General features: G+C 37.5%; 1 protein-coding gene across 3 annotated transcripts; it reads right to left on the reverse strand.

Moving 5' to 3' along the window:
* Nucleotides 1–24,949, reverse strand: RAD21 (RAD21 cohesin complex component). Of its 3 annotated transcripts, none has more exons than XM_085311571.1 (15): nt 24,750–24,949; nt 21,302–21,528; nt 17,133–17,306; nt 14,959–15,088; nt 12,676–12,775; nt 11,563–11,669; nt 10,413–10,616; nt 9,710–9,835; nt 9,400–9,522; nt 7,939–8,162; nt 7,449–7,614; nt 6,927–7,078; nt 5,214–5,363; nt 3,928–4,011; nt 1–1,841 (listed from the first exon to the last, which is right to left on the reverse strand). In XM_085311571.1, exons 3-15 carry the CDS (start codon nt 17,274–17,276, stop codon nt 1,650–1,652), a joined length of 1,902 nt encoding a protein of 633 aa, XP_085167697.1. In that variant the 5' UTR covers nt 17,277–17,306; nt 21,302–21,528; nt 24,750–24,949; the 3' UTR covers nt 1–1,649. The 3 variants fall into 3 exon arrangements, with proteins under 3 accessions (XP_085167697.1, XP_085167774.1, XP_085167616.1); XM_085311648.1 differs by lacking the exon at nt 24,750–24,949 and adding an exon at nt 22,579–22,909; XM_085311490.1 differs by lacking the exon at nt 21,302–21,528.
* Nucleotides 24,950–25,399: the final 450 nt, after the last annotated feature.

Genomic DNA, 25,399 nt, shown 5'->3' on the forward strand with positions numbered 1-25,399 from the left:
TAACAGCTTATAACACAACTTTTATTAGAAAAGTTATACATAACAGCATCAACTATTTTCAAGAATATTAACCTTGAAAAGCAACAAAAACAGACTAAAAATGTGTAACAAGAAACTAATGACCTTTCTATAATTAAACATTCAAGTTATCTACAATGTCTCTTTTTACAAAGGGGAAAATCATGGTTTTACAGGCACATCATGTTGAAAATAAAGCTGCAGTAACTTTATACAATTAAGTTTTTCAAGATTATTAAAACATGGTCATCGTGTAGTCTCAGATTTGTTAAACATTCACATAATTTTACACTCGAGTATACACTGAAATTTCAGAGTCCCAAAATTATTTCACAAAAGTGCCAACATTAAAACCAGAACTTTGAATGTGAATAATTTTGCCCTAAAAAAAGTTAAGACAGGTTTCCATAATCAACTTATTCACATAATTTCTGGTGCTGTCTGGTCTAACAGTAAAGCTTCATTCTTTATAGTAAAACCAAATGGGACTTTTTTGCAAAACCGATAAAATATTTTGAACACAGGAGTGTGCATTATTGGAAAACTGATAATAAAACCATAAATATATCCAAAAAGCCATTAATACACTATGCATTTAAGTGGAAGTGTGCCCGTTTTCAACTACGTATTCAAGTTTGCTGCCCTTTCAGTACAGGTGGTAACTGAATTTAGCATCTTTACAAAGGCAATCTACTCAATTTCTCCTAATCTTACTTTCATACACCTGCTTAATAAAAATCAGATAATTTACAATCTAGAAGTTTTGTTTTTAAAAAGTCTGTAGTTTATATACAGCTCTAACAAACCTAAAGCATTTTGATACCTTAAAGATTTAAATGAAATGACTAAAGTTCTTATTTGATGCTTATTAACAGTAATTCGCCATTATCAGTAGTGGACCATAATGAGGTGTTAAGTGAAAAGGAATGTTTTGTCTAAAATGCTTAACATATATTCTGTCCTTTCATGTATGTAATAGTATCACTTGAAGGAAGTGCTTTCCACAGACACCCGTTTCCCCTTAGCATCAAGGGCTACAAAAATCTGACTGCAAAAATGCAGTGACAAAGCAAGCTGACATATCAGGCACTACCTTTCATATTGGCAGCTGTATGAGACACCCATGGTATGCACATAAAGATCTAGGGAAGAGGGAAAAAATCACTACTATGAGAAGCAGACTGAACATTTTAGACAAGTTTGGCAAAGTTTTTAATCAGACAATAGGTTGGCCATTCAGTTTTACTTGTATAGGTTAAAAATATCACTATTGAATCAAGCTAGTCAAATTATAGTAAGACATTTTCATTGATACTCAACATTACATGCACCAATATTGCACACATCTGCTCCAAGTTGTTAAAACAATCTTCATCTGGGTCCTTGAGCTATCTGGATTCTGCAGTTGGAACTCAAGCCACCCCACCCCACCCCCCAACAGCAGTTTCACTAAAAATTTCGGTGGCAAATTTAAAATGCAAAAAACAACAACAACAACAAAAAAAAAGAACCAAGGACTTTGTACAGACAATAAAATCTAAATTTTCTGCAATGGTCTTGGGGGCCCTACAGATGGGGCAATACATGTATGCACTAGTGAAACAAACACTAGCTCTGTTCTATCTAACCATTCAAATAATATGAAATCTGGGACCAGGTGTTGCAATGATATCACTGTAAGGCTCCTCCTGTGTCAGCTCTATAGCTTGCTGTTTTTTAAGTACCAGGAAACTGTAGAATTTCGCAGCAGCTTGTTTTCTATTTGTATTTCTGCACAGCTCAAGCAAACTGATAGATTCTGCTCCAGTCTTCGCAAGAGCTCTCTGAAAAAGCAGACATTGATACCATAAATAAATTAAAATCTACATACAAGAATGTCCAACACCAAGATTCTGTTCATTGGCACTCCCAACACACTCTGAGGAATCTGGAAGGATTAGACTCAGGATAGGAGCATTACACAGTATGTACATAAAAATTTCTACGTGATCTCATTTAAACAGAGGCAAGCAGACTTTCTAGAGATGCGCGAAAAATCAATCTCGAGTTTGTGTACTTATAGTCACATATTCCAGAAATGCTGTAATATAGCAGAAAGTTGTCTGTTTGGGTACCAATAGCCAGCCAGTCTCTTTTCACTACAGGGCAAATATTTCTTAATAATAACATCAAAAAAAAATCTGTTTTAATTCTCAAAATAAAAATAACTCCAATAAAAATCATAACCTAGCATTTWAAAAAAAGTGCCAAGGTTCTTTAAAAAGAGCATAATTTTCTGAAGGTAAAAGCCTTTGTCTAACACGGAGCATTCAAAAGTCACTTATGTTCCCCCTCCACACAAGCACTGACCAGAAAAAATAAGTCAAGAAAATGCATATTTTGTTGGCTAGATGAAAAGATACTAAGTTGGCCAAACCAAATGACTTTGTATTAAACAAATCTTAACTTCTAATCCCATTAGAGACTTTAAGACTTCAGTTATTTAGTATGATGCTTTTTTGAACATACAGAAATCAGTATCAAACAAAAAGCTAGACATGGTCCAAAAAAACTGATTTTCCTTTCAGAAATCTGATGAAATGCTTCACGGGAAAACATTACGCAGAGYTGCAAACTAAATACTTGCAAACAATTATTTAAAGTGATAATTTTAAAAACAATTTTACTTAAACTGGTAGAACTCTTACAGATATGCAGAACTGTCACGTGACTTAATTCAGCTAAGTTTTCAGTGTAATATAGACTAAATTTAAGAATATTTAAGTGCTATAATGCTCCACAGAAGTTTTAAGTTAAGATTTCATTGTTTAGAGAGGTAAGCGTGTAACTCTTGTAATGGAACTCCAGCAACCGTTTCCAGAAACCTAAAGCTTGGTATCGTATTTCTGAGGAACTCAGTCCAAAAACATTACCACAAAACTAGTTTACTGAAAACTCAGCAGCATCCTTAAATAAAAGGATTTTTAAAAAAATCCACTATAATTGAAATTCAGAGCTACATTGGTGACATCGAGTTTCTATCAACAGAGGTAGAGCCATATCGATTTGACAGATAATGAACAAAACTTTAGAAATCAAAACTAGCTTAGAGAAATGGGACTCGAACACTTCAGTGACATCAGAATTTCAAGAGCTGTCAGAACGATTAAGGGGAAGGGGTGAAAACCCAAAACGAGACTAACAAGCAAAGGTAGTCCACGTATATATATGAAGTGTACATCCAGAGACCAATACACCAATGGCAACCGGTCTACACTGAAGTTCAGGTGTGCGCTAGGGTTGTTCAAATATCTTACTAGGAAWAAAACCCCTTAGTTCCAGCAAGAAAATATGTTACAAAGACTAACTGTCAGTGCAGATTGACAGTTGCAGTCTGACGCTGAATGCTGAAATGTGCACCTCAAGAAAGGTCAGAGTCCCATATTTGGGGGGAATTCAGCCATCACAGCACAGAAGTTCTCAGATTAACTCAGCCAGGAGTAAACATTCTGTAATAGTTTTATCCCTAGATCCATGAGGAGGTTTGCCTCCAGTTACAGAGCATAAAGGCAGAAGTGCTAAGGTCTCATTACAAACGCACAATCTAAACCAATTATTTTAGAATTTGAATTTCTATAAGTTTTACTTGCATACAAAACGTGGCTAAGGTTGGAAAATAATCATTAACATGACCTAAAAAGTGCAAAAAAAAAAAAATGCTTCAAATATTCTCTGGAAAAATGAAAATTATGTTATGATTTAATCAATTACAAGCTATACTTTAAATATTTATTCTAACACGGAATTGATATTTTAGGTCTGTAATATCTACTGAAAATAAAGCTCTTACTTAACCCTTTAACTCACAGCAAAAGCCTCTATAGGCACATTCAAAAGATACTTTAAGAGCAAGTAAATTATCATGTGTACCTGAAGCCCATGAAGCATTTGTTGAGTCCTCTTATTCCATCTCCTCTCTTCTTGATCTTGATCACCCCCTGTGCCATCTTCTTCCTGCAAACAGYAAAAATTTACACATTCACAAAACACCTAAGTGGATGAAAAGATCTATTGTTATGAAATGAAAAGAGTATGTCTAGATATTGTAGCTTTTCGTTCTTCATCAAGTCAGAGATGATTTAGCCAGAAAAGAAAGACAATTTCATTCCCAGGATACAGAGAGAAGTGAGAGGAAATGGTACAGAGGAAGACAAACATTTAGGTTCATGTACCTTAGTACAGTTGTTCACCGTAATGTTTGCACTCAAAATGTCATGCTGACACTTAGTAAAACAAAAGTTCAGTTACAACTGCTGAATGAGAAGACACAATTTAATCTAATCGAGCATTGTTAGTACTGAACATGATATCAACAGTGCTTTTATTTTAACAGTGCTTGTTTATGGAAGATAGCATTCAGCTTTTGCAGGCAAGATCTACTTTGTTTCAAATCTTAACAATGCACACTTAAGTGAAAAGAACTAAAGGCGAGCCAACTCAAGAACCAATTTGCTTGTCCAAAGTTTCTATTTCCCAGTATTAAGTTAGCACGCGTTTCTTTCTTTTCACTGTACTACTACAAGGTAGTATTTCTCTGCACATAGTAACAACTTTTTACATTGCTTCCTAGCAATGTGATCAAATAATCTTGACTTAAGCAATTCATGTTTTTTATGTGCGACTCACCACACAAAAGAACTGCATGGGTCCAGGGACATTGTTTTGGTAACAGTAATTTTTTTAAAAAAGTAAAATTTTTGCCTTTTTCTATTAAAAAAATCAATGAAGTTAGAAATCCACAAATTATTAAATATTCCAGCTAAGACACAACTTCACTTACAGCACTTTAGGATATGGAATATTTTCTTACAAAAAAATTCTTTTATTAAGTGGCATGAAACATTTACAATGAAATTTTAAAAGTAACTCAAAAAACKTTTTGCATAAGACATCATAAATATACATAGAGTAGCTTAATCAAACCATGCATGAAAATACAAGCACCTTCTAAGTCAAAGTAGAATACATAGGCAATTTTTAAATAGTCAAGGGAAAATTTTAGATTTTAAAATCTACCTTTTAACAGCTTCTCACTTCCCAAGTAATGCGTGAAGATTTGTTTGTTATGCTATTTAATGAATCCAAAGCCAAACAGTGCTGAAGGGAACACAGAAATCCTTTATACAGATCTTGTTTTTCAAGAGCTCAGTTCTTACCTCTTCTTCTTCTTCCTCTTCTTTCTCCTTTTCCTTCTCCTTCTCTTTTTCTGGCAAAAGTTCAAGCTCTGGTATTAGCTGGCAGATGTTTTGGGGCTCTTCTGGAGGCATTTCTACAGGTGGTATTTCCAGCTGCTGAGATGGTGGGTGCTTTAAGAATACGGAGAACAGTTTAAAGTACTGAAACTGATGCTATTTACAATTGAAAGTTGATGCTACAAACCAGTTTCACAAAGTAATTGTTGTATGTAATCCAGGCCTATTTGTTACACATTCCAAGTGTTTTGAAAACTAAAAGCGTTTTTTTCTGCTTTGCTCTTCATAAATGTATTTCTAATCCTCTAGATTCAACTCTAAACAGAAATTAAGATATCACTACAAGAAAAAACGATATTCCAACACCCTCATTTAGTCTATCATCCARATTACTGATCTCATTTCACAGGATTACACATTTCAGATCAGCACATACAACTTCAGAACTCCACATAACCAGATGCAATGCCATATGAACTTATTTTAGCTCACTGGAACAAAACAAAACACCTTCAGAATATCAGAATTTTGTTCTTTGCCAAAGAAGTAGAAAGCAATTAAAATGTAGATACTCCATAAAGTTTCCAAAATCTCATATGACTGATTGGTGCTCAAGTACCATTCTCAGAAGAGATTTTTAACAGGAAAATCCAGATAAGCAATTTATCAAGATTTATGTTATCAACTCTAAGGATAAAGTTCACATCTGGCATTCTTCCCAAGTCTATAAAAGGTTAAGTTTTTGCCAATAAAGTTACTCTGGAACCTGACAGCATTTCAATACCCACCCCAAACTAGTTCAGAGTAACTTCCATTTGAAAGTCATACATTATCTATCTCTACATCTGTGTYCCTGGAGACCTGATCTAGTTAACTTGCTTCAAGATTTCCCAGCGCATATTAATAGCACTGACTTCAGCACAAAGTGCAGTCAACGCCAATTTCATTTAGGGACATGGCCAAAAGAAGCAGTAGCAGAAACCATTCCTCTTATAAGATTTTTGCACTCTCATTCAACAGTGAGTAACTTGTTAGCTAGGAAACATGAAAAAAGTGGAACAAGACAACTGCACAATATGAGATAAGACAGCATAATTCAGGACTGTTCTCATCAGGTGAGTACCCAGAAATAAAGCATGCCTTTCATCTTGCACTCCTCTACGACCTCCCACTCTCCTCATCCCCCTAACTGTTGGTTGCCTCTCTCACAGCACCACAGCTTTAACAGGAGAGGTAGAAAGGAACAAGTTTCCAGCTCTATGCATGACCCACTTAGGAAACATTTCATGAAGATCAGACCTGTTGTTTGAACCCTTAACCTTAGAACACGTTAACTATCTTTAAAAAGAAATAATTTGTGCAGTTAGCAGTATTATTTTGTCAGTGAAATCAGTTTGTACACACTTGCCACAACAGAATGAATTAATAGCTTTCTCAGCAAGACTTTACTCCTTCAAGACTTTTTCCTGAGTGAACCAGTGCTGTTTCTCTATCTTACGTGTGTTTTAGGGGGAAATCTTACTAAAACATTTAAGGAATACCGTAAAAGCTACAAAGGGACAAAGATTATGGTAGAACTCCAACATATCTCAGAACATCGCAGAAAGCTGGTGCTCAATTCTGTGTCAATTCCTGCTCAGAGAGATCAGCTAAATTCTCCAGCACAATCTTACTCACAGGTAACACTGGTTCCGGCTCTACTTGCTGCAGTTTGCGTTTTACACCTGTTTGAGGTGGTGGTGGTGGCATAACAGATTCTTCCAAGTTGGTTCTGCTGCCTTCCATCATTGATTCTTGCAAACGACTTGGTTCTTCTAAAATAGGTTCATCTATTCATAACAAAACCAGTTTTAGATACTTCAGTAAAGTTTAAAACTACACTGCTAAGACAAATTTGTTATTAATTTGCAATTCAGCAGCTAAATAGCTTGCATAAGCTTCTGCAGCAACCTAAACATAATCAGTGCAGGTGTGCACACAACCCATTACAATACCCAGTTAATTCACTGTATCAAACTGAATCTCTGAAGTCTCTTCTGCATCTAGAAAGAAAAGCTGTTTTAAGTCAGAGACTGTATATCAAGCTATGTAACCAATTACAAAGCCCTGGCACTTCATAATCTTTGTTATCTTAATATAAAGCATAAAGGTAAAAGTAAGCTCTGAAGGAAAGCAGAGAATCTTTAACAAGTCACAAACCAATGACATCTCGTTGTTGCTGTTGCTGCTGTTGTTGCTGTTCCTCTCTAGGAACCTCTGGGTTTTCAAAGTCTTTAAGGAACTCATCCAGGTTGTCAGCTTCTCCACCTTTCCTCCTCTTTCTTAGGTCTTCCGGTACAAGCGGTGTAAGACAACGAGTAAAGAGCTACAGAAGAAGAGCTCAATTATTCACTACTGTGTTTTTCAGCGTCCTCTCTATTTCATTTCAGATCAATTGTTAGTCATCTTCCCTTTCCAATTTCTAAGCTCCTATTCTACTGTAACATGTTAAAAAAAAAAATCCAATTTTCATGCATTTCTGTAAGTGATAAACATTAAGTGTTGCTGATCTCAGTTGTTTGGTTTTTATTTTTTATTTTTTTTTAACTTCATAAATACTGGTATGTTGCTATTCAAGTACTAATATTTAATATACATGAAACAATTCTGAATAAAGTTGCTTTAGAAATGGTCTTTCTAAAATAATTACCTTCAATAGTCTATTATTCCACAAAGGCTGGGCAGGCAGAGAGAAAAGCTTTTCAACCCCCCCAGTTTCTTTCCACATCATCAGTTTCTTGGTGGGAGGTGCTAAGTCCAAAGTAGTAACAATATCAGAGTAGTCACTTAATTGGGCTCGAATAGTCTTGCTATCCAGCTCTTTCACACTGTCCACAATCAGCTTTCTCTTCCTCTTTGCTTTGGTTTCCTTGACTATTGAAATTTTTAAAAAGCAACAAGGGTTAGCTCAATCAGGTATCACACATTGTAGTAAAAATCTTGCAGTCTCTCTATATGTCATATTTGTCCGTGTATAAAGCAACCTCAAGAATTTAAAGCAATATTAACTTTAAGAGAAGGAATGAAAATCTAAAAGCACTATAAAAAAAGTTAAACATTACGTACACCGTCCCAGTCAACTACATCTCCTACGCACACTGAAAGCTCTACTGAATGTCCCCTAACCTCACCACTGGCCTCAGGTGCACATGCCTCCCTCCCTCTTAGCTTGCTGGTCAGGATGGTGTTCTTCATGAGCAAACCCTCAAGACGCAAGATCCCTGTGACCAAATAGCCAAATATTGCATCAAATCTTTCCCCTAAATTCTATCTGAACTTTGGTAGTGTTAATGTGGATGGTTATCTTACCTGTACCTCTCATCCTGCTCTAGAATGAATTTAGTGTAAACAGCTTACAGCCTGGCCTTCCTGCAGCAGACCCTGAAGCTCTGGCAAACGCTGTCTTTGCTGGTCCCAGCTGATCAGCTGGGACCTCTGTTGCTAGCTTGCCACCAGAGGGCAGCGCTAAGGCTTTTTAACTGGCCAAGCAGTAAATCAGGGCCTGGAGTTTAGTCTGAAAACACAGAACAAACTATATTTTTTTCCAGATCTTAACTTAAATAAAGCAGGGATCTGTTTATGTTGAGCCACATACAGTATCATTTAAAATAAAAGAAAATATTGAATGAAATAAAAAGTAGAATTTTAAATGCAAAGATACATCTCCAGGGTTCAGCAATTCATTAAAGCTATGAATCACTAGAAGATGAGCATTCACTCTAGAGGTAATGTTCTTGGCCTAAACAGTCACTCCTGGCTGTCAAACACAGGATACTGCAAATTCTGCTGCACTGCAGATACTGTGTTAAAGATGTAACAAGGTCTATTACAATACCCTGCATTTTAACACTTTCACCAAAAGCTACAGATCATGCTGCTATCCATCCTTGCTGGAAAAGCTAAGAAGTAGTATTCTCCAAGACTGTCACTGTACCTGTCTGGAAAGCACTGGAAGGCTAGAATTAGAATAAAAGCAATTTGATACTCAGCTGTTTGCTGCTGATTTACTTCCAAAGTGAAAGACAAACAAGGCTAGACTTCTGTTTCCAATTCACTGAGCTAAGAAAGTCTCTGATGATCCAAGTAAAATATTCCCAAATATCTTACTCACCAGTTATGTCAATAGGCTCCAGAGCAAAAGCTTCTTCTTCATTGGGAACGAGCGTTGTTTGATCAGTCATGGTTGGTAATGGTTCTACTGGATCTACTGAGTCTGGGCTGTCTGGTCCACCCACTGCCAATTAGAACAAGTATCTTGCACTGTATGTCAAAACCTAAAGAAACTCTGCTACCTCTCCCCTCCCCCACACCTTAAAGTAGTCTACCATTTCATGCTCTCAGCTAAACATGCTTTTTAACTAATTAGAAAACTAATTCTATAAAAGCAAATAATTCCAGATTTAATGCTAGATCATGCTCACTTGATACGTTATCATCATCATCCATATCATCATGAGGAGGTTGCTCTGGCATCATTACTCCACCTTCTGACAGTGCTGGTGGGTCATCAAAAATACCACCATCATTATTGCTGAGAAGTTTGTCATCTGAAACAATCGTAAGAAAGAATCAGATCTGCATACAGAAAGTCTCATAGGAAGTATAGACAAAATTTATGAAAACCATAAAGACAGTGTAAAGATTACATACAGCTATATGAATGCTGACATGAAAGCAGTTAAGAGTGATTTTTTCAAAGTGCAATATAGTTCAAATTTTAGTTTAAAAATAACCGTTATTAGAATACTTGGTCACATTCACATCTTACTAGGTTCCTTATTACTTCAGAGAGAAGCACTCAATACAATTCTCAAAGTATTCATTAAACACTTGGAAGCAGACTAAGAACTAGAAGAGGTGTACATTGATTTCTCTTTAAAGAATATTACAAATAGAATGGAAAAGCTCCAAAAAGTTTAGTTCATACTGGATGTTAAAATATGCAGCAGTTAGTATCAGTATTATTGGCATTACAGTAGCCCTCTCAAACTAGAATCTCAGGGTAGAAGGCATAACTTGGAGAGGGACCTCAGCAGCAAAGGAAACAATTTCTCTTCTCTCAACACCTAATACCTGAGGCAGAAGGCAGAACAGAGAAAAAACGTGTTAAGTTCTCAAACATACCTAATATTCCTCCATCATTTCCTTCTCCAAAATTATCATCTTTATATTGGTCTTCATATTCCAGGTGATTAGCTTTTTCATTAAGGTGACTCGTGCTCTGTTCAGGTTCCAGCAGGAGATTGGAAGCACTGGTGCTCACCAGCATGTCATCCTCAAATGCACTGCCTTCTCTCATCATCTCACGATCATCCATCCCAAAGTCACCTGCAAAAATATCATTCACTAATATAAATGCCGAAGAACTGAGACGTGTGAGACTTAGCTAACCAACTAGGAAACGCTCACTCCTAAGTCTGAGTTTTGTCATTAATTCTGCAATTTTTCTCTTTCAAAAAAGGCAGCAACCTCTACCAATGTTATGCTTTTCATGAAGTCATCTACTTGTTTTAATTGAAGAGATAATGACAAATATAAGAAATGATCTTCAGCAATACTGTAGCTCTGAACAATTACAAAAATAACTCTTCAAGTCATTTTTCTTACACCAATCTGAAATTGATTGTTAAAAGACTCTTATGTCTTAGCTGCACTGAAACCAATGACTCTTCCAAAAGGAGTTATACCTTATACTTCAAGCTGGGCTTCAAGTACCAAGAGCAAATGAATACAACAGAAGTTAATTACAAATTATACTTTCAGTAAGATTTCTAACTTATGTATTACATTATTACACTTGGGAAATCATTTATCCTTTGGCTATTCAAATACAACTGCTTCTAGGCTTTGATTCAGATCTTAGAATGCTGTGTTTGAAAAGATACTGAAAGAAGTAGCAGGAAACCGGTCACCACTGTAATCGCTCTAAATTTAGATATCTCATAACAGTTTCTGAATGAAAATACACTTAAGATGAAAAAATAACTGCTGACTTTTACATCACATTTTAAAAACTGCAATTGATACAGTACTTTAATTATTAAACCTGGCTGAATATTTTGCTGCTTTATATAAGCAGCTAGCAGCTTGCTGAATGTTAGAGAACAGAATTTTTGGAGAAAACTCACAATTATACACTAAATATTAAACATACAAAAACACAGCCAGTTTAGCCTAAATTTGGTTTTATACTAAGATGTTAACTGTAAAACTATAATTTTAGAGCTATGGAAACTAGCTTACTAACAACATATTAATATACAAGACATTTTACCAAAGTCATTATCCTGGAGAATACTGATGTTGCCTACTTCTTCTCTCATTGTAATTTCTTCCACTCTACTCTGGTTCAAACTGAACTGCTGGGCCACATCAATATCACTTGAACAAACAGAAGGCAATTATTAAAATCTCCAAACTTTAAAAATTCAACAATGGATTAAAGCTTGCTTAGATACACATGAAATTAGCTCCTAAAATGTACACAATACAGTTAATTAATTAAATAGCTGATGGTGAATGCAAATAGAAAAGACTATTCAAAACACTAAGGCCATTCACAGTCTAAAAAAAAAAAAAAAAATCTATACTTCAAAATTGCGTGAGCTTCTGGAAAACATATCAGTAATCTCTCTTACTTCTTGTTATGTTGGAGACACACTAATTTAAAAAACACAAATTAATAAAGAAGCGCCCTCACCCTCAACTAAGTTTCAGAAGTCATTAATACAGTTTATCCAAAAGTATATCCAGTTAGAATATCAAGTTAATACTCTTTGTGGTATGTGAAGGTACATTCCTTAGAAGACCACAGAATTGTTTAAATGTAGTGTGTATTATAAATTGAATATAAATCAAAATACAACACTAGTTAATGCAATCTGTATCCTAGAACTTCCATTATCAACAATCCACAAAAGAGCAGCATCAATTTCTTAAATGTTAGTAACAAGTATACAGTTTGGAATAGTTAATATGTCTACAAGTAACTTATTAGTATTAAAAAGTTATAAGAATTACAAGTGCCACTATACAAGGACAATCAGGACATTTCCATAAAAATAACCTTATCTACCTTGAGAATGTATATGACGTAGAGTGCCTTGTATAGAAGGCAAAAGAAAATAAAAGATAGATATCTGAGTATTTCAAAAGCTTCAATCATAATGACAGTTTTAACTTTAGTTAAAATTAGATATTACTATAAACTTAAAATCAATACAAAAAATGATTATGTACTTGCTTAGTGTACTAAAAGACTTATGAATATAACAATTACCTGAAGCTTGCTTTTTTATAAATTCAGCAATGAGTTTGCTATCTAAAACCATATTCTCCTCCACTAAAAACAAACATTAGCATGAAATAAAGCAAAAAACAAGCTTACTCTAGATCTGGAAGTGGTTGGTCAAAATCATGGAACTCCTCAGGTAAGGTGATAGCATTGTAAGCAGCCTCTCTATTTTCCTCTGGCAAATCCACAACCCCTGCAGAAGAACACTCAGACATGAGCTTCCAATCCTTACCAAGGATTGCATTTTTTTTTTCCTGTGCCTTCAGCATTATTCTCTCTGCACTACAGAGAGAGATACATCTTATTATCTTTAAGCTGATAAAAACTGATGCTTTTGAAAAATCTTTAAATGATTTTAGTATTGAGCTTCAGTTTAAATTCAAAATACATACTTTGTGCTGTTGGTATACCACCTTGCAAAAACTGCAGTCTTCAGGTACGCAGTAGTATGTGTATTTGTGTAGTTCAACACAGAACCACATAGATAACAAAGGCCTCACAGGTCATCATAACACCATGCAATGCCAATTCAGATATCTGCTGCAAAATCATTTTAGTATGATGCTCCAGATGAGTTAGTTCTGCGTTTTGGTTTGGTTGAAACAGTGGCAACACAGTACTACTACTACTCTGCTTCTAGTTATTTACTTGTCAGCAAGCTCTGAAAGTCCCTATACAATACTGTACTTGGGCCACATACAAGCCTTATGCCTCTGCATTTAAAATAGTTGTATTACCCTAAACTGAATACATATCTCTACTCCTGAGAGTCTTAAATCTGCCATGCAGTGAGCATTCTCAGAGCATGACTATTTAGCATCACACAAAACTAGTAAGAGCAGCAGCTTTTCTTCAATGGCAACCAGAGGTGCCTCTCTTTTATTCAAAAGCTTAGAAGTCAGGACAGTGGAAATGCACAGCAAATGCAGCTTCAGTTCCTTCTTCAACTCACAGATTTCAGTTGTATGTTCTACCTTCAAACCCACATATTACAGACATTACAGGCTATTTGGAGACAGTGATATATCAAAAACACTGTACACCAACCTCCTCTCTGCAATGGATAATCAGAGAACTACTGATCAGAAAGAACATGATTCTGCAGTTTGCCACTCTTGCACTTGGCTAGGATTGAAGAAACTTACTCCCTCCTCTCAGGGCTATTCAGTGTTTTCAGTTGTTAAATGCTTAAAATAAAACAAAAATGATTCTCAGAGCAGCCAGGATCAAGATAATGTCTAAGCCACAAGGCTAGTAAACTGAGAACTGATACAAGCACCTCAACTTGATTCAGGTCAGCATGCTGCTTTTTGTAATTTTTCTTTTAAGTTGTTTCACTCTTCCCTGTACTCTGTTGGGAGTGGGGAAACTGGGAAAACAGGTTGCCTTGTGGAATTAGACAAATCTACGTGTTCTCATGGCCCAGGCAAGTTAAATGCAGTAGTCAATGAACTGTCACTAAAATGCTCGGATCACAACAGGAAGATCATGAAAGATAGATAAAAATATTATATCTATTAATTTCTCTGAACAGTATTGTTCTGGCTTTCAAGATCTGCCTTTTAAAAGAACTTCCTGAAGTTCAGTTCTTAAATCTTCTACACTCATGAACTTAGAAAGATAGAATGTGTGTAATTCAGAAGCGGTGAGTATTCAGTAGTATTCCTTCCACAAGTTAGCTGGAAAAAAGTTCCCATGCTGGAATTAAAGAAAACTATCATCTGTGTCTACGCCAAGTAATTCACTGCTGAATGTAATTTCATTTCAGGTATTAACATGGCTCTCTGCCTTTATGGAAAATCTTAATAGATTAACTAACAATAGAGGGGGAACAGTTATACACTGTTGCACACAAAAAAGGAAAATATCTTTGTTATACCCATTCACATTTCTTGTTCACATTTCTTTCAGAAACCTGAAATTAAAATGCAAAAATGGTGCGACCATATAAAACTTGCTTATATTTTTCTTTGGCACCTAACGGCAAGGGAGCCTTTTTCCTCCATGGCAGCAAGTTCCCTTCTTTCTTTCTATTCAGTACATGCAACTGGTCTTGCATGTCCACTTTCTTGGACTTGAGACAAAAGGGAAAATCATCCAGCATATTCCCATTTCACTTAATACACTGACAATTGCCATAAGCGTAACACAGAGTATTTTACTGGTCAGCACTAATACGAAGTAGTTTTGTTCAGAATTCAGTGAAAAGATATTTTTCAGCGTGCATCTCAGTCACACAGTCAGCTTGAAGCCACACTAAAGAAATAACTTCTTGTACTTCTGCTATGGGGACAGGAAGGTACAACTATATACCTGCTTAATAAAGACTGTTACGTAACTTAACTTTTCAGACAATGTTTAGCTAAAGACAGGTACCTGGACGAAAAGCCATCTTGATCTTAATAAAGGCTTCATTACAGTCTGCAAGAAGGTATTTTGCTTTCCTGTGGTAGATTCTAACAACTCCTAACAGGAGATGTCCTGAGGTTCGAAGTGCCATCTTCACCTAAAAGTATATTTTAAATCCGTGAATTAAATGTAGCCTTGTTTCTTTTCCCCTCTAGTGAAATTTGTCAGCCTTGCAACAGTTTTTCAGTAATATTATATATATAAAATAAGTATTAAAAAAAATGGTAGAAAGCTCTGAACAAAGAATTCAAAGGGTACAGTTCTAGATGATGTCCTATAGCTATCTTACAGATAACCCAATAAACATCTGTAAATTAATAGCAGCTCACTCCAGGAATTTCCAAACATTGTCATCTTTTTTACCAGTCAGAACAAGACGAAATCTATTTCATGACATCATCTTATGACATCTTTATTGCTTTAATCTTGAGCATAGTAAAAAATATCAAAAGCTGGACAGTAAGACATTAAAATTTATTCTGTTCTCCACATGTACTAACCAAAAAGTAGGCTAGGAACGATATCCAATTACCTATCATCCCTTGCTGACAAATTAAGTCCTTCACTTAAAGAGAAAAATAAACAGTGGAAAATTTGGGGTGTCCATAAACAGGCAAATGACACACTAAAACAAATTTCAGTTCCTTTCAAACTTGTCCCTCTCATCTTTAGCCTCTTTACTATGCTTTACTACATAATCAAGAGTTTTTATGAGCTGCAGGAACAGTAAAACTAACAAAAAACTCCAGGGAGGGGCTCTCTTCTTAAATGTCTTAGTCCAAAAGGACATGATACCTGTCTTGACATGTATATGGAATAATTATCTCCCAGGAAGACTAAGACATACAGGTTGCAAACTCAAACTGTAAGAACTCAGATTTTTTATTACATGAAATATCCTTCTAATAATCCAGATGACTGAATAAAGCCTTACACAAACTTAAATAGAGAAAAGAGTACCTAGTAATTTTTACTTTTTCTAAAATAATTCTGCAGCCCATTTGTGACTGTGACTGTTATTCTTTTCTTTTTAACTTTTTTCACAGCTGACACTGAAGGAAATAATTCTGTTCTGGAATGAAATATCTTCAGTTCCTCAAGAATCCAGAGCAGAACTGCTGAAACATCATTGTATTTGTTTCAGTCAAAAGAAAAAATAAAGATAAAAAACAAAGTTTTCTCTTTTATAAATAGGCTTGCTTTGAGGATATTAAAGCATCTATTAAAAGTCACACCCTATCAGTCCATTAGTTCTCAAATGGACAATTCAATATTTTTTAAGTAGTAGAGGATGAAGGAAAAAAAACGAAAAAAAACCCCAAGCATTTACAAACACCAGAGAAATCTCTCTGATTCCACAATAGCTATAGAATTGTTCTATTCTTCCAGTTTTGTCCCCATCTGTTGGCTTTCCCTAACACCAGACAAGACTCAAAAAATACGTGGCTTCTAACACTACTATAGAGTATTTTGCCACATGAAAAACTATCTTCACTTAATCAACATTACATACTACTGCAATTCTTTAGATCTTTTTACTGTAACCAAGTAGAAACTAGCTCAGCTGGTTGGAGTGTGGTGCTAATAATGCCAAAGTCACAGATTCGATCCCCATACAGGCCACTTGTTTRAGGGTTGGCCTAGATGATCTCCAGAGATCCCTTCCAACCTTATCAACTCTATGAAAGCAACTTACTTCATATCTAGGTCATAAATCATAGACAAAAATATTTCAGGTATTATTTTAACAGCTACCAGTAACAACAGTACTGTAAGACAGTCATCATAAGCTCTTCACAAGTTACTTGTTAGGAAAGCCCAGCTTTACTTTCTTCCAAACATTTGCTTCTAGATAACACATAGTACACTAAGATACAAGTACTCCCTTTATGTAAAGCAAAACATTTTACAATCAAACAGTGCAAAACTCTAGTATTAGGAAATTGAGGGGAAAATACTCTTTAGAATCAATTAGGTAATGGAGTATTGCACATCTGAACTGACCTTTCCACCTTTTAAAAGAGCAACATTAAGAATTTATCTGTTTTGGTGACCTAAATAGTAACTGTATACATAATTTCACCTGTATACCTAATTTCTTTTCAGTACAAGATAACATTACATCAGTGTAAGATAGATACCTTTGGTGAAATGATACTCTCCACACTGCTCTCCAGATTACATTCGAAAACATGGGCTTTGGTTAGCTTCTTATCCCAGTGGGCCGCCAGCCAGATTTTGGCCAGCGGCCCACGCTTGCTCAGAACAAAATGGGCGTAGAACATGGTCCCAGATGTCTAAAAGAAAGTGCAAATCTGTAAAGAGAAAGGGAAATATTTTTGCAGAGATTTTTTTCATGAGGAACATCCTTCTCTTATGTAAGCAAAGGATATGTCTGCTTTCCAATCATTAAGATCAAAGTATTTGTACCAAATATTTAAGGAGATGAAAATTATAGCTCACAGCCATCATGTATATATGTATGTTACAACTGAAACATGAAACAGGAAGAAACAGTGACCAGTCAATGCTTTTTCTTCAGATTAAGATCATTTACATAATTAAAAGGGTTTATCACTCAGCAAGAAAAAAAAAGAACCTTAAAACTCAAATACTCCAAGCAAAGTTTACGGTGAAGGCTGGTATCAAAACTCACGTAATATAAACAGATGCCTCAAAGGTTTTCCTGCCCACTTTAGTTTTCTGGTACTTCCATTTCTTTCTATACTAGCTTTCAGTATTTTACTGAAATACTCAGTATAATACCACTACTACCAATATATACAGTACATTATGCCTGACAGTGTATTTCAGTATAGCATTCAGCACAATAAAAAGCAGTCTTAAACTTCTTAGGCTTCTCATCTTCTTAAATGGAAAGAACAACTATGTCTTCATTTCGGAACAGACTACCTTGTCGYTTTAGAATCTAGTTAGTAACAGTTCATTTTAAATTCAAGGGTTGACAAAAATGTTAAGAAAACTGACTACATTTTCTTAATCTTCCTGAAGATTCCATTTTGATTTCCTCCTTCRCTACAGTGACTTTCTTTCATCTACTTATCTAGTAGCTACCTTCTTAGGATGATACAGATGCAAACAYATGAAGCCTGGGCGAAACAGAATAGCACGACATCTTACCTAAACATGCCACTGCCGTAAGTGAGGTAAGCATATGATTCAGTTCAACTACAAGCTTGATAAAACAGGAAGTTTGCTTTGAAGAGGTGAAAAAATCCCTACAAGTAGTTTTTTCTCCAGAAATATCCATAACCAAGAAAAAAAGAAATGAAAGAGACCAGGAAAGATGCAACTACTGCCTCTCAGTTTTGCCTTTCCTGTGACTACAGAAACATTTTCAGAGGAAGCATAGCAATATCACACTAAAATCGTGGCAGCTCGCTCTGGGCAGYGTCAGCGTGAGGTGCACCAGTTTCTAGCCATAAAACTAGTGCTTCCCCAAGACCTAAATCGTAACAATTTATTTGTAGATCCAAGCAAGAAGTTTCAAAGCAGTTATGGTACATCTGTTGATATTTTCAGGGCATGTTTTACAGAAAGGAGGGGGGAACACCAATTTGACTGATAGAAAAAACAGTAAGTGGGCAACAGCACTGACTGGTATTATTGGCTCAGTGGAAGCAAAGCTGGCCTCTAGATATCTGGATAACAAATGCAGAATTGTACACATAAGGGTTGGTACTTGACAGTAACAGGCAACAAGCTAGTTTTTAAAAAATAAACGGAAGTTGAGAGAACACAAATCATAGGGGAAATGATCCTTGTAGGCTGTACTATGTATCATTCAACAGGTAAGAACGATGTAGGTTTTGAATTTCAGTGGCATTAAAAAGAGAGAAAAGAACTGTTTGGACAACAGGACACAGATTATCAAGCCTTTCAATCTAAGTGACCGGTTGATTGCCTATTCTGCCCATAATCAAGAACGGACACAGTGCAGGGGGCTTAAGAGGAACAAAAGCCATGTTCAGCCTGGGCTAATATGGTAAATAAAACATTAAAACCATAGAGAGGATAGGTCTGGATCATAATAGAACTGCAAATCAAGAAGTGAAAACATCCTTTTYATTTGTTGAGATTGTATGAGGCTAACGACAGTGCAGTGCAAAGTTGGAAACGACCAATTTTTTCTAGGAAGCACAACTAGGCAGTTTTGTAAGTCACCTTGATCAATAACAGGAATTTAGAGGAAGATTCTTGTTTTTTTAAAAAACTCTCTTCAGTGTTTTCCAGAAAACGTCACACTGTCCCAAGAGCCACTGGACAATTTTATCCCRTTCTTGTGCATTTTCTAAAGCCTGATAGCATTGCAACACATGTAACGACACATCTTTGCAAATACAGCATTTTGGTCTCCTGAGTTACTACAGAATCCATCCGCCACTCTGGTAACAGGTTTGCACAATGTCCATAAATGCAGGAGACACAAATATTCAGTTAAAAAACAACAACAACCACCACCACCCAATAGTATGTTAAACTGTGATTCCAACAGTGCTAAAATCTTCCAGAAACACTTGCAAAATAATATACTTTGATTCACTGAGGTTGGCACCATCATTCACTGATGTCTTACAATCACATATGTGTAAATACACACACACATATATAAAATCAGAGCTTCAGAAAAGATCAAACTCAGAATTAAGTGTAAGCTTGAAAATATTTTGAAATTTTGAAGTTAACATGAAAAATACTATTTGGACAACTCAGAGAAGCAACTAATGACTGTATTATGCTCACACTGTCATTGCTATTGCAGATTAAACAGCTATCTAAAAAATCTAAGAGGAAACAAGATTCCCAAGAAACTGAGATGCGAGAATCACACTGGCACCAAGAATAATGATATAACAAAGTTGTGTGTTTTTTTTTTTAAGACATATTGTTAACTTCTTTCTGTCTTTGAAAAAACAATCATTCAAGGTGAAAATACTCCCTGTAAAGAGACTGTACATATGTGGATAGGTTTCAAAACATCTGCATCCATTTGCAATTAAATGAGAGGTGGCTGAAAAAAAATCACATGGAGGGAAGATACAGAAACTTTTAATGGTCACTCATGCTTACAGCATTACCTAGGTTTGGCAACTCTCAGTACTTGTCCTTCCTGTAATTATGGATCATATCTAACACTTACCTGTAGGATTAATGAGATTATATTACTTGTTCAGGATACTGAAAAACTTTGAATAAGAATCAAAAATGGTTAGAGGATGGCTGTTTCCCTTCACACATTAATGTAGTGTTGCCACAAAGAAAATATGTGACTATCAGACTAAAAATAGTTTTAAAAAGTGCTTTAATCTGAACCTGTACTAATCTGAATGTTATTAATAAACAACAAGTAATACTTCTATTCACTGTAGTACTAAACTTTCAATATCAGAGTTTAAATCTCTGCCACTTCTAAATTCTAGCATATGATCCCATAGCAGAATTATAATACTTGGGTTACAGCAACTATATGAAGCATATCTTTACACTTCTTAACTACAGCACTTCAGTTACTGTGGTTTGGAGATCARCACAATCCCTTACAGCAGCCCCAACGGCTGTTCTCACTTTCTCCAGATTTTTTTTCTTTCTTTTCAGCTAATCCTTTTACTTATGTCATTTTTTGTCTGATCTTTATTTCATAGGACTGCATGCTGATGCAGTGGCGTAAAATGAAAAGAAATAGATTTTCTGGCATAATTCAAGACTGCGATGGAGGTTCAAGCAACTGAATTTCTTGGAGTGGCACAAGTACATACATTCAACATATGTTGTTGGCTGCAAAAGCAATTCATAAGAATCCTTAAAAAAGCAGCTAATGGTTCTTAAAGGCTTTTATACGTGTGTATGAATGAGTGTGCTTGTATGTATAACACAGAAAGCAAAATGTAATTATAACTTATTTTTAAATTGATCAAAGACAATCCAGGACCTTAGAACTTGCTCTAAGAACTTACTCATTCTTCTGGCACTGCTGTAAGGGAAAAAGAATACCTATTCAAACAGGTCTGGGAAAAAAAATCTGACCCTGTTCAATTTGTGCTTTGAAAAGAGTTTAAACTTCATTTTAATTTAGAATTTTTTTTTAATATGCCACAATTGTCCTCAGATTCCTCCAAGTGTGTGGTTTGATAATTGTATTATCTTAATTATAGTATTTTTCTTTCTATAGAAATGCATAAAGACTACAGTTCTATAAACAAAGCAATCAAATGTGTAAAGTGAAACTAAGAAATACGATACAGACAGTACACAGGGTCCGATTCAGAATTCACTTGTTCCATTTTCCTACCTTAGTATCTGGTAACTGACACTTCTGAAGAAACAAGAAGCAAATTGCGCAGGCACTACATATGGAACTCCATCTTAACCACCAACTCACAAACTCGAGGTCTTAAAAGTCCTTCTGCATGTTAGAAGGGGTAAGTATTTAAACTCTGAAAAGCACTCTCATAGTTTGAGTCCCATCCTTCAGGAGATTCAGAAAGAAGCTTAATGCAGTAACAGCTGATGTTAGTTCTGCAGACAACAGATACAATATTCAGATTTTAATTTGACCAGCACACATTTAAGATAGCTGCTATCTAAAAATAAAGAATTTTTGGAGAGGGGAATTCCTCCACTCTAGCTCATTAAATCCACTTTCGTGCTACCCTGCTAGGCCACGTTAGGTATATACACACCAGTTCAAATGTTAAAGATTTAACTTGTTTTTACTGTCACCTACCTCTGCTCTTGTTGTAAAGGCTATTCATCCACGGATCAATAGAAACCTTCCATATTTCAGTTTAAATTCAGTCACAGTCAGCTTACTTCATTTGTTCTTATACCAAAATCCTCAACTTAGATATCTGTTTTCCTTTCTCACCACTTTCCTTCCAACATTTTCTCACTGTGCTTCCCCTGTTTTTCTTCTATTAAGATAAACTGTTCCTAGGTAACATGGGGAACATAAGTGTATCCTATACAAAAATCTTTCTGTTGCAATTTGAGTTAGTCYTGAGAGACCTCAGGAGTCCAGAACTTCAGTGTTCCAAGCAAAGCCTCACAATCCTGCCCTCAATGCCTCTGTTCTTCCCCAACTGCACTAGCAAGGCACTGCAGGATGTATCATGCCCTCTGGCCACATTTGTCCTCTCCCTCCTATATCACACCCAAAAGTGACCCCAAGTCTTCCAGATATCAAAGTTCTTCACCAAAATATTCTTTTTATTCAGCTGCTCCCAAATAATAAAAGCTTCTATTATGAAGCTGTTATGAAAGCTTATTAACTCCCAATTAGTCTGACCCTGCAGTTGTACTTTTAGTTATTGCATTTTACCTTATAATCTAGTCTCTTTAACATTCAATGCTTAATTCATGTCTAAAATTTTCTCAATTAAAAGCATTTCCTAATGTTGTCTTACTAGCAAGTTTCATTAGCACACCTAACATCTGATGCCAGGTCAGCATTGGAAGAAAAAAAAATATATATATATATATATATATATATATATATATATATTGTGCATGTGTGTGTGTGTATATATATATACACACACACACATATACATCAATCACAGGACCAACCTTCACACCTCTCCACTGGTAACTTCTTACTGCCCAATGCCTCCTCTTTCAGCAGTGCCATGTTTCATCTCCTTTCTTCAACCACATTTGTAAATCTCTTGTTAATCCTCATTTTTCTCCATTTTAATACATTTCTTTGTGGCACCACAGGCTTTACTGAAGTTCAGTGACAAGTCACCTCCATTTCTTATGTCCACAAAATCAATTATTGAAAAGATGAAATTGGACTAGTCCAATAAGACATACCTTTGATAAATGCATACAGCACTTCCCATTTATCTCCAAGCCTAAGTTTCTCTATCAATGTTTCATTCTAGAATTATACTGCTGAAGCTGCACTACCAGGTCTGTAATTGCTCTAAACACACCTCTCCATTATAGGTGCTGCATTCTCCAGCTACACACATACATAAAAAATGTTAGAAACAGCACCCCATTGAAGCTGCTAATTAAAGAGCAAGATCTTTTAAAATTATCATATAGAACTTGAGTTCATTGAACCTTATGAGTAGCGTCCCTGCCCCTGAAAATCAACTTCCATACCTAACCCTCAGCAGGTATCCCTTCTTTGCACCTAGATATGCAACATGTCCATTCATTCAGTGGAAAAGAATCTTATCAATTTAGGCCCCATCTAGGTTATCTCAACCAGTTTTCTGCAATTCCAGTTCTAAGTCCAAATAATACCAATTCACTTGCAGAAACTCTCTGCTAACACACTCCTTAAAGGCAATTTAAATAAGAGAATAGAATTCCATATATAACTCTTTCTTTTGCTATAGTTTTACTCCTCTGCACTGTTCACCTAAGAATCATAATTCAAAGACTAGTTTTCTAACATTTTCCTTAAAGAGGCAAGTTAAATTGACATATTAACTGAGGCAACTACTCTCACTGCCATGGGAAACTCCATGTTATCTGAAGTACTGTAACCCTGACGGTGAGACAACACTAATGTAATTTTGTGGTGATTCCAAACTTTATTACATATCTCTCTAACCTTTTGCTCCTCCTTTTATTTTTTCCACCAATTTATTTCTTCTGCACAGTTAAAATTTTAGTTCAACGGACTCGGTGTTTATAAATTGCACAAATGTTAAATATTTGCAAATCAAACTTTACAAAACGTAAGGTTGGCCATATGAATGGTTTGACATTTCCTCATTTCACATGCAATTAGTTTCACTGAGGAAGGTATTACTGAAAGTGTGTTTAGTATACACAGTCACCCAATGTGGGTCTAAATGGTCACTTCTCAGAATTTACAGTATTTCCTTCTTTTCCATTTAACAGAAAGAATTTTCTCTTAAATGGTGTGATGTCAATGAGTTATAGTGACCCCATACTTTCTTTGTTATTTATACAACACGTTGTTTTATACACACTGAAGGCTGTCATACAGCATCATGAGAAACGTTTCCTTAAAAAGGAAAGTAAAATTAGATCAAGGAATCCACAAGAGATGCCGGAGAAACATTTCAGTTCTTAAAAACCTAAGTATTTTAAATGTGATTTCTCTTGTAGAACAGTTACAGTGCCCACAAGGTAGTGCGTATGCTATTAATGGGGACTACCAGAGTAGTCAATAGTCTACTACCCAAGCAGACTACCCAACTAAAAAATAATAGACAAGCAGATGAAACTTTGCTCCCCTCCAGATGCGTGCAGCCCCGGAGAAAGGCAGTGCCTTCCGCAAGCCCACAGCTAGCGATCAGAGACCGCAGGATTCCCAAACGCTGTCCCGTAGGCTCCGCGGCGAACTGCCTCTCCCGCGGAGGAGGCGGCGAGACCGGGGCGACCCGGCGCACGGGACCGCCTCCCGCCCCGCGCCCGCCGCCGCCGCAGCCCGCGCCCTGCCCACGCCGCCCCGGTCGGCTCACCCCGACCGCCCGGCCCCGCCGCGCCGCCCCGCCCCCGCCCGGGGGCCGCAGGAGGTGCCGCCGCTCACGGGGCCGCAGGCCGCGCCCGCCCCTCCCGCTGCCGGTCGCCCCGAGAGCCCGGCCGAGCCGCCGGCGCCGCGCCGCCGGGCAGCGCCGCTCCGCGCCCGGCCGCGGCGGCGGCGCCCGGCTAGGCCGGCAGCGCCCCTGGGCTCGGCCGCGGCCGTGCCCCCTCGGGCTGCGGCGGGGAGCCGGGGCCCGGGGGGCGCGGGCGCGGCCGGGGCCGCTCCTTACCCTGGTGCGGGGCAGGGGGAGGCTGGCGCGGCGGCTGGCGAGGCCGGGCTGGGGGACCGCTCYGCTCCTCCTCCCCGAGCCGAGCCGCTCACTCAAACAAACAAGATGGCGGCGGCGGCCCTTCCTGCCGCCCAAACCCGCCGTTCAAATCGGCAGGATGTTTACTGTTAAAATGCCCCCCTCCTCCGGCGCCGCGCCGCCGCCCAGTGCGCCTGCGCCGGCAACTGCCACTCAGCRCCGCGCGCCGCGCATGCGCCGCGCCCCAGCGCTCCGCCCGCGGGCCGGGAAGGGGCGGGGCCGGAACGGCGTGAGGTCGGATGAGTGACACCGGGGGCCGTCGGGGAAGGGGCGGGGCCAACGCGGGTCGGCGAAAGGGGGGCAAGTGCGCCTGCGCAGTGCCCCCGCGCCGCTCCCCCGTCTCTCTATGGCCTCGCCACCCGCCCGGCGCCGCCGTTAAGATGGCTGCCGGCTCCCGTCGGTGTGGCTGTTGTAGTGGTCCTGGGCAGTTAGAGACCAATGCGGGTCGGAGGAGGGGCCTCCCGTGTCCCTCTGTCCTCAGSGGTCTTCATACTGCTTCTCCTGTCCAGCCTCGCCGAGACAGCCACCGTTGCTGACATTGCCTGGGTATGGCTGCTTAGGCCTCTGGCAAG

Source organism: Rhea americana, unplaced genomic scaffold (assembly GCF_003343005.1).
Source record: "Rhea americana isolate MKP2758 unplaced genomic scaffold, rheAme1 scaffold_0, whole genome shotgun sequence".
Taxonomy (NCBI): domain Eukaryota; kingdom Metazoa; phylum Chordata; class Aves; order Rheiformes; family Rheidae; genus Rhea; species Rhea americana.

Excerpts from the sequence above, each read along its gene's own strand:
- RAD21 (XM_085311490.1), bottom strand. The coding sequence starts at position 17,276 with ATGTTCTACGCCCATTTTGTTCTGAGCAAGCGTGGGCCGCTGGCCAAA. Across the intron at positions 9,523-9,709 it reads TGATGATGATAACGTATCAA|TGGGTGGACCAGACAGCCCA; the intron begins GTGAGCATGATC and ends TCTAATTGGCAG. Across the intron at positions 5,364-6,926 it reads AGCCGGAACCAGTGTTACCT|CACCCACCATCTCAGCAGCT; the intron begins GTGAGTAAGATT and ends GTATTCTTAAAG.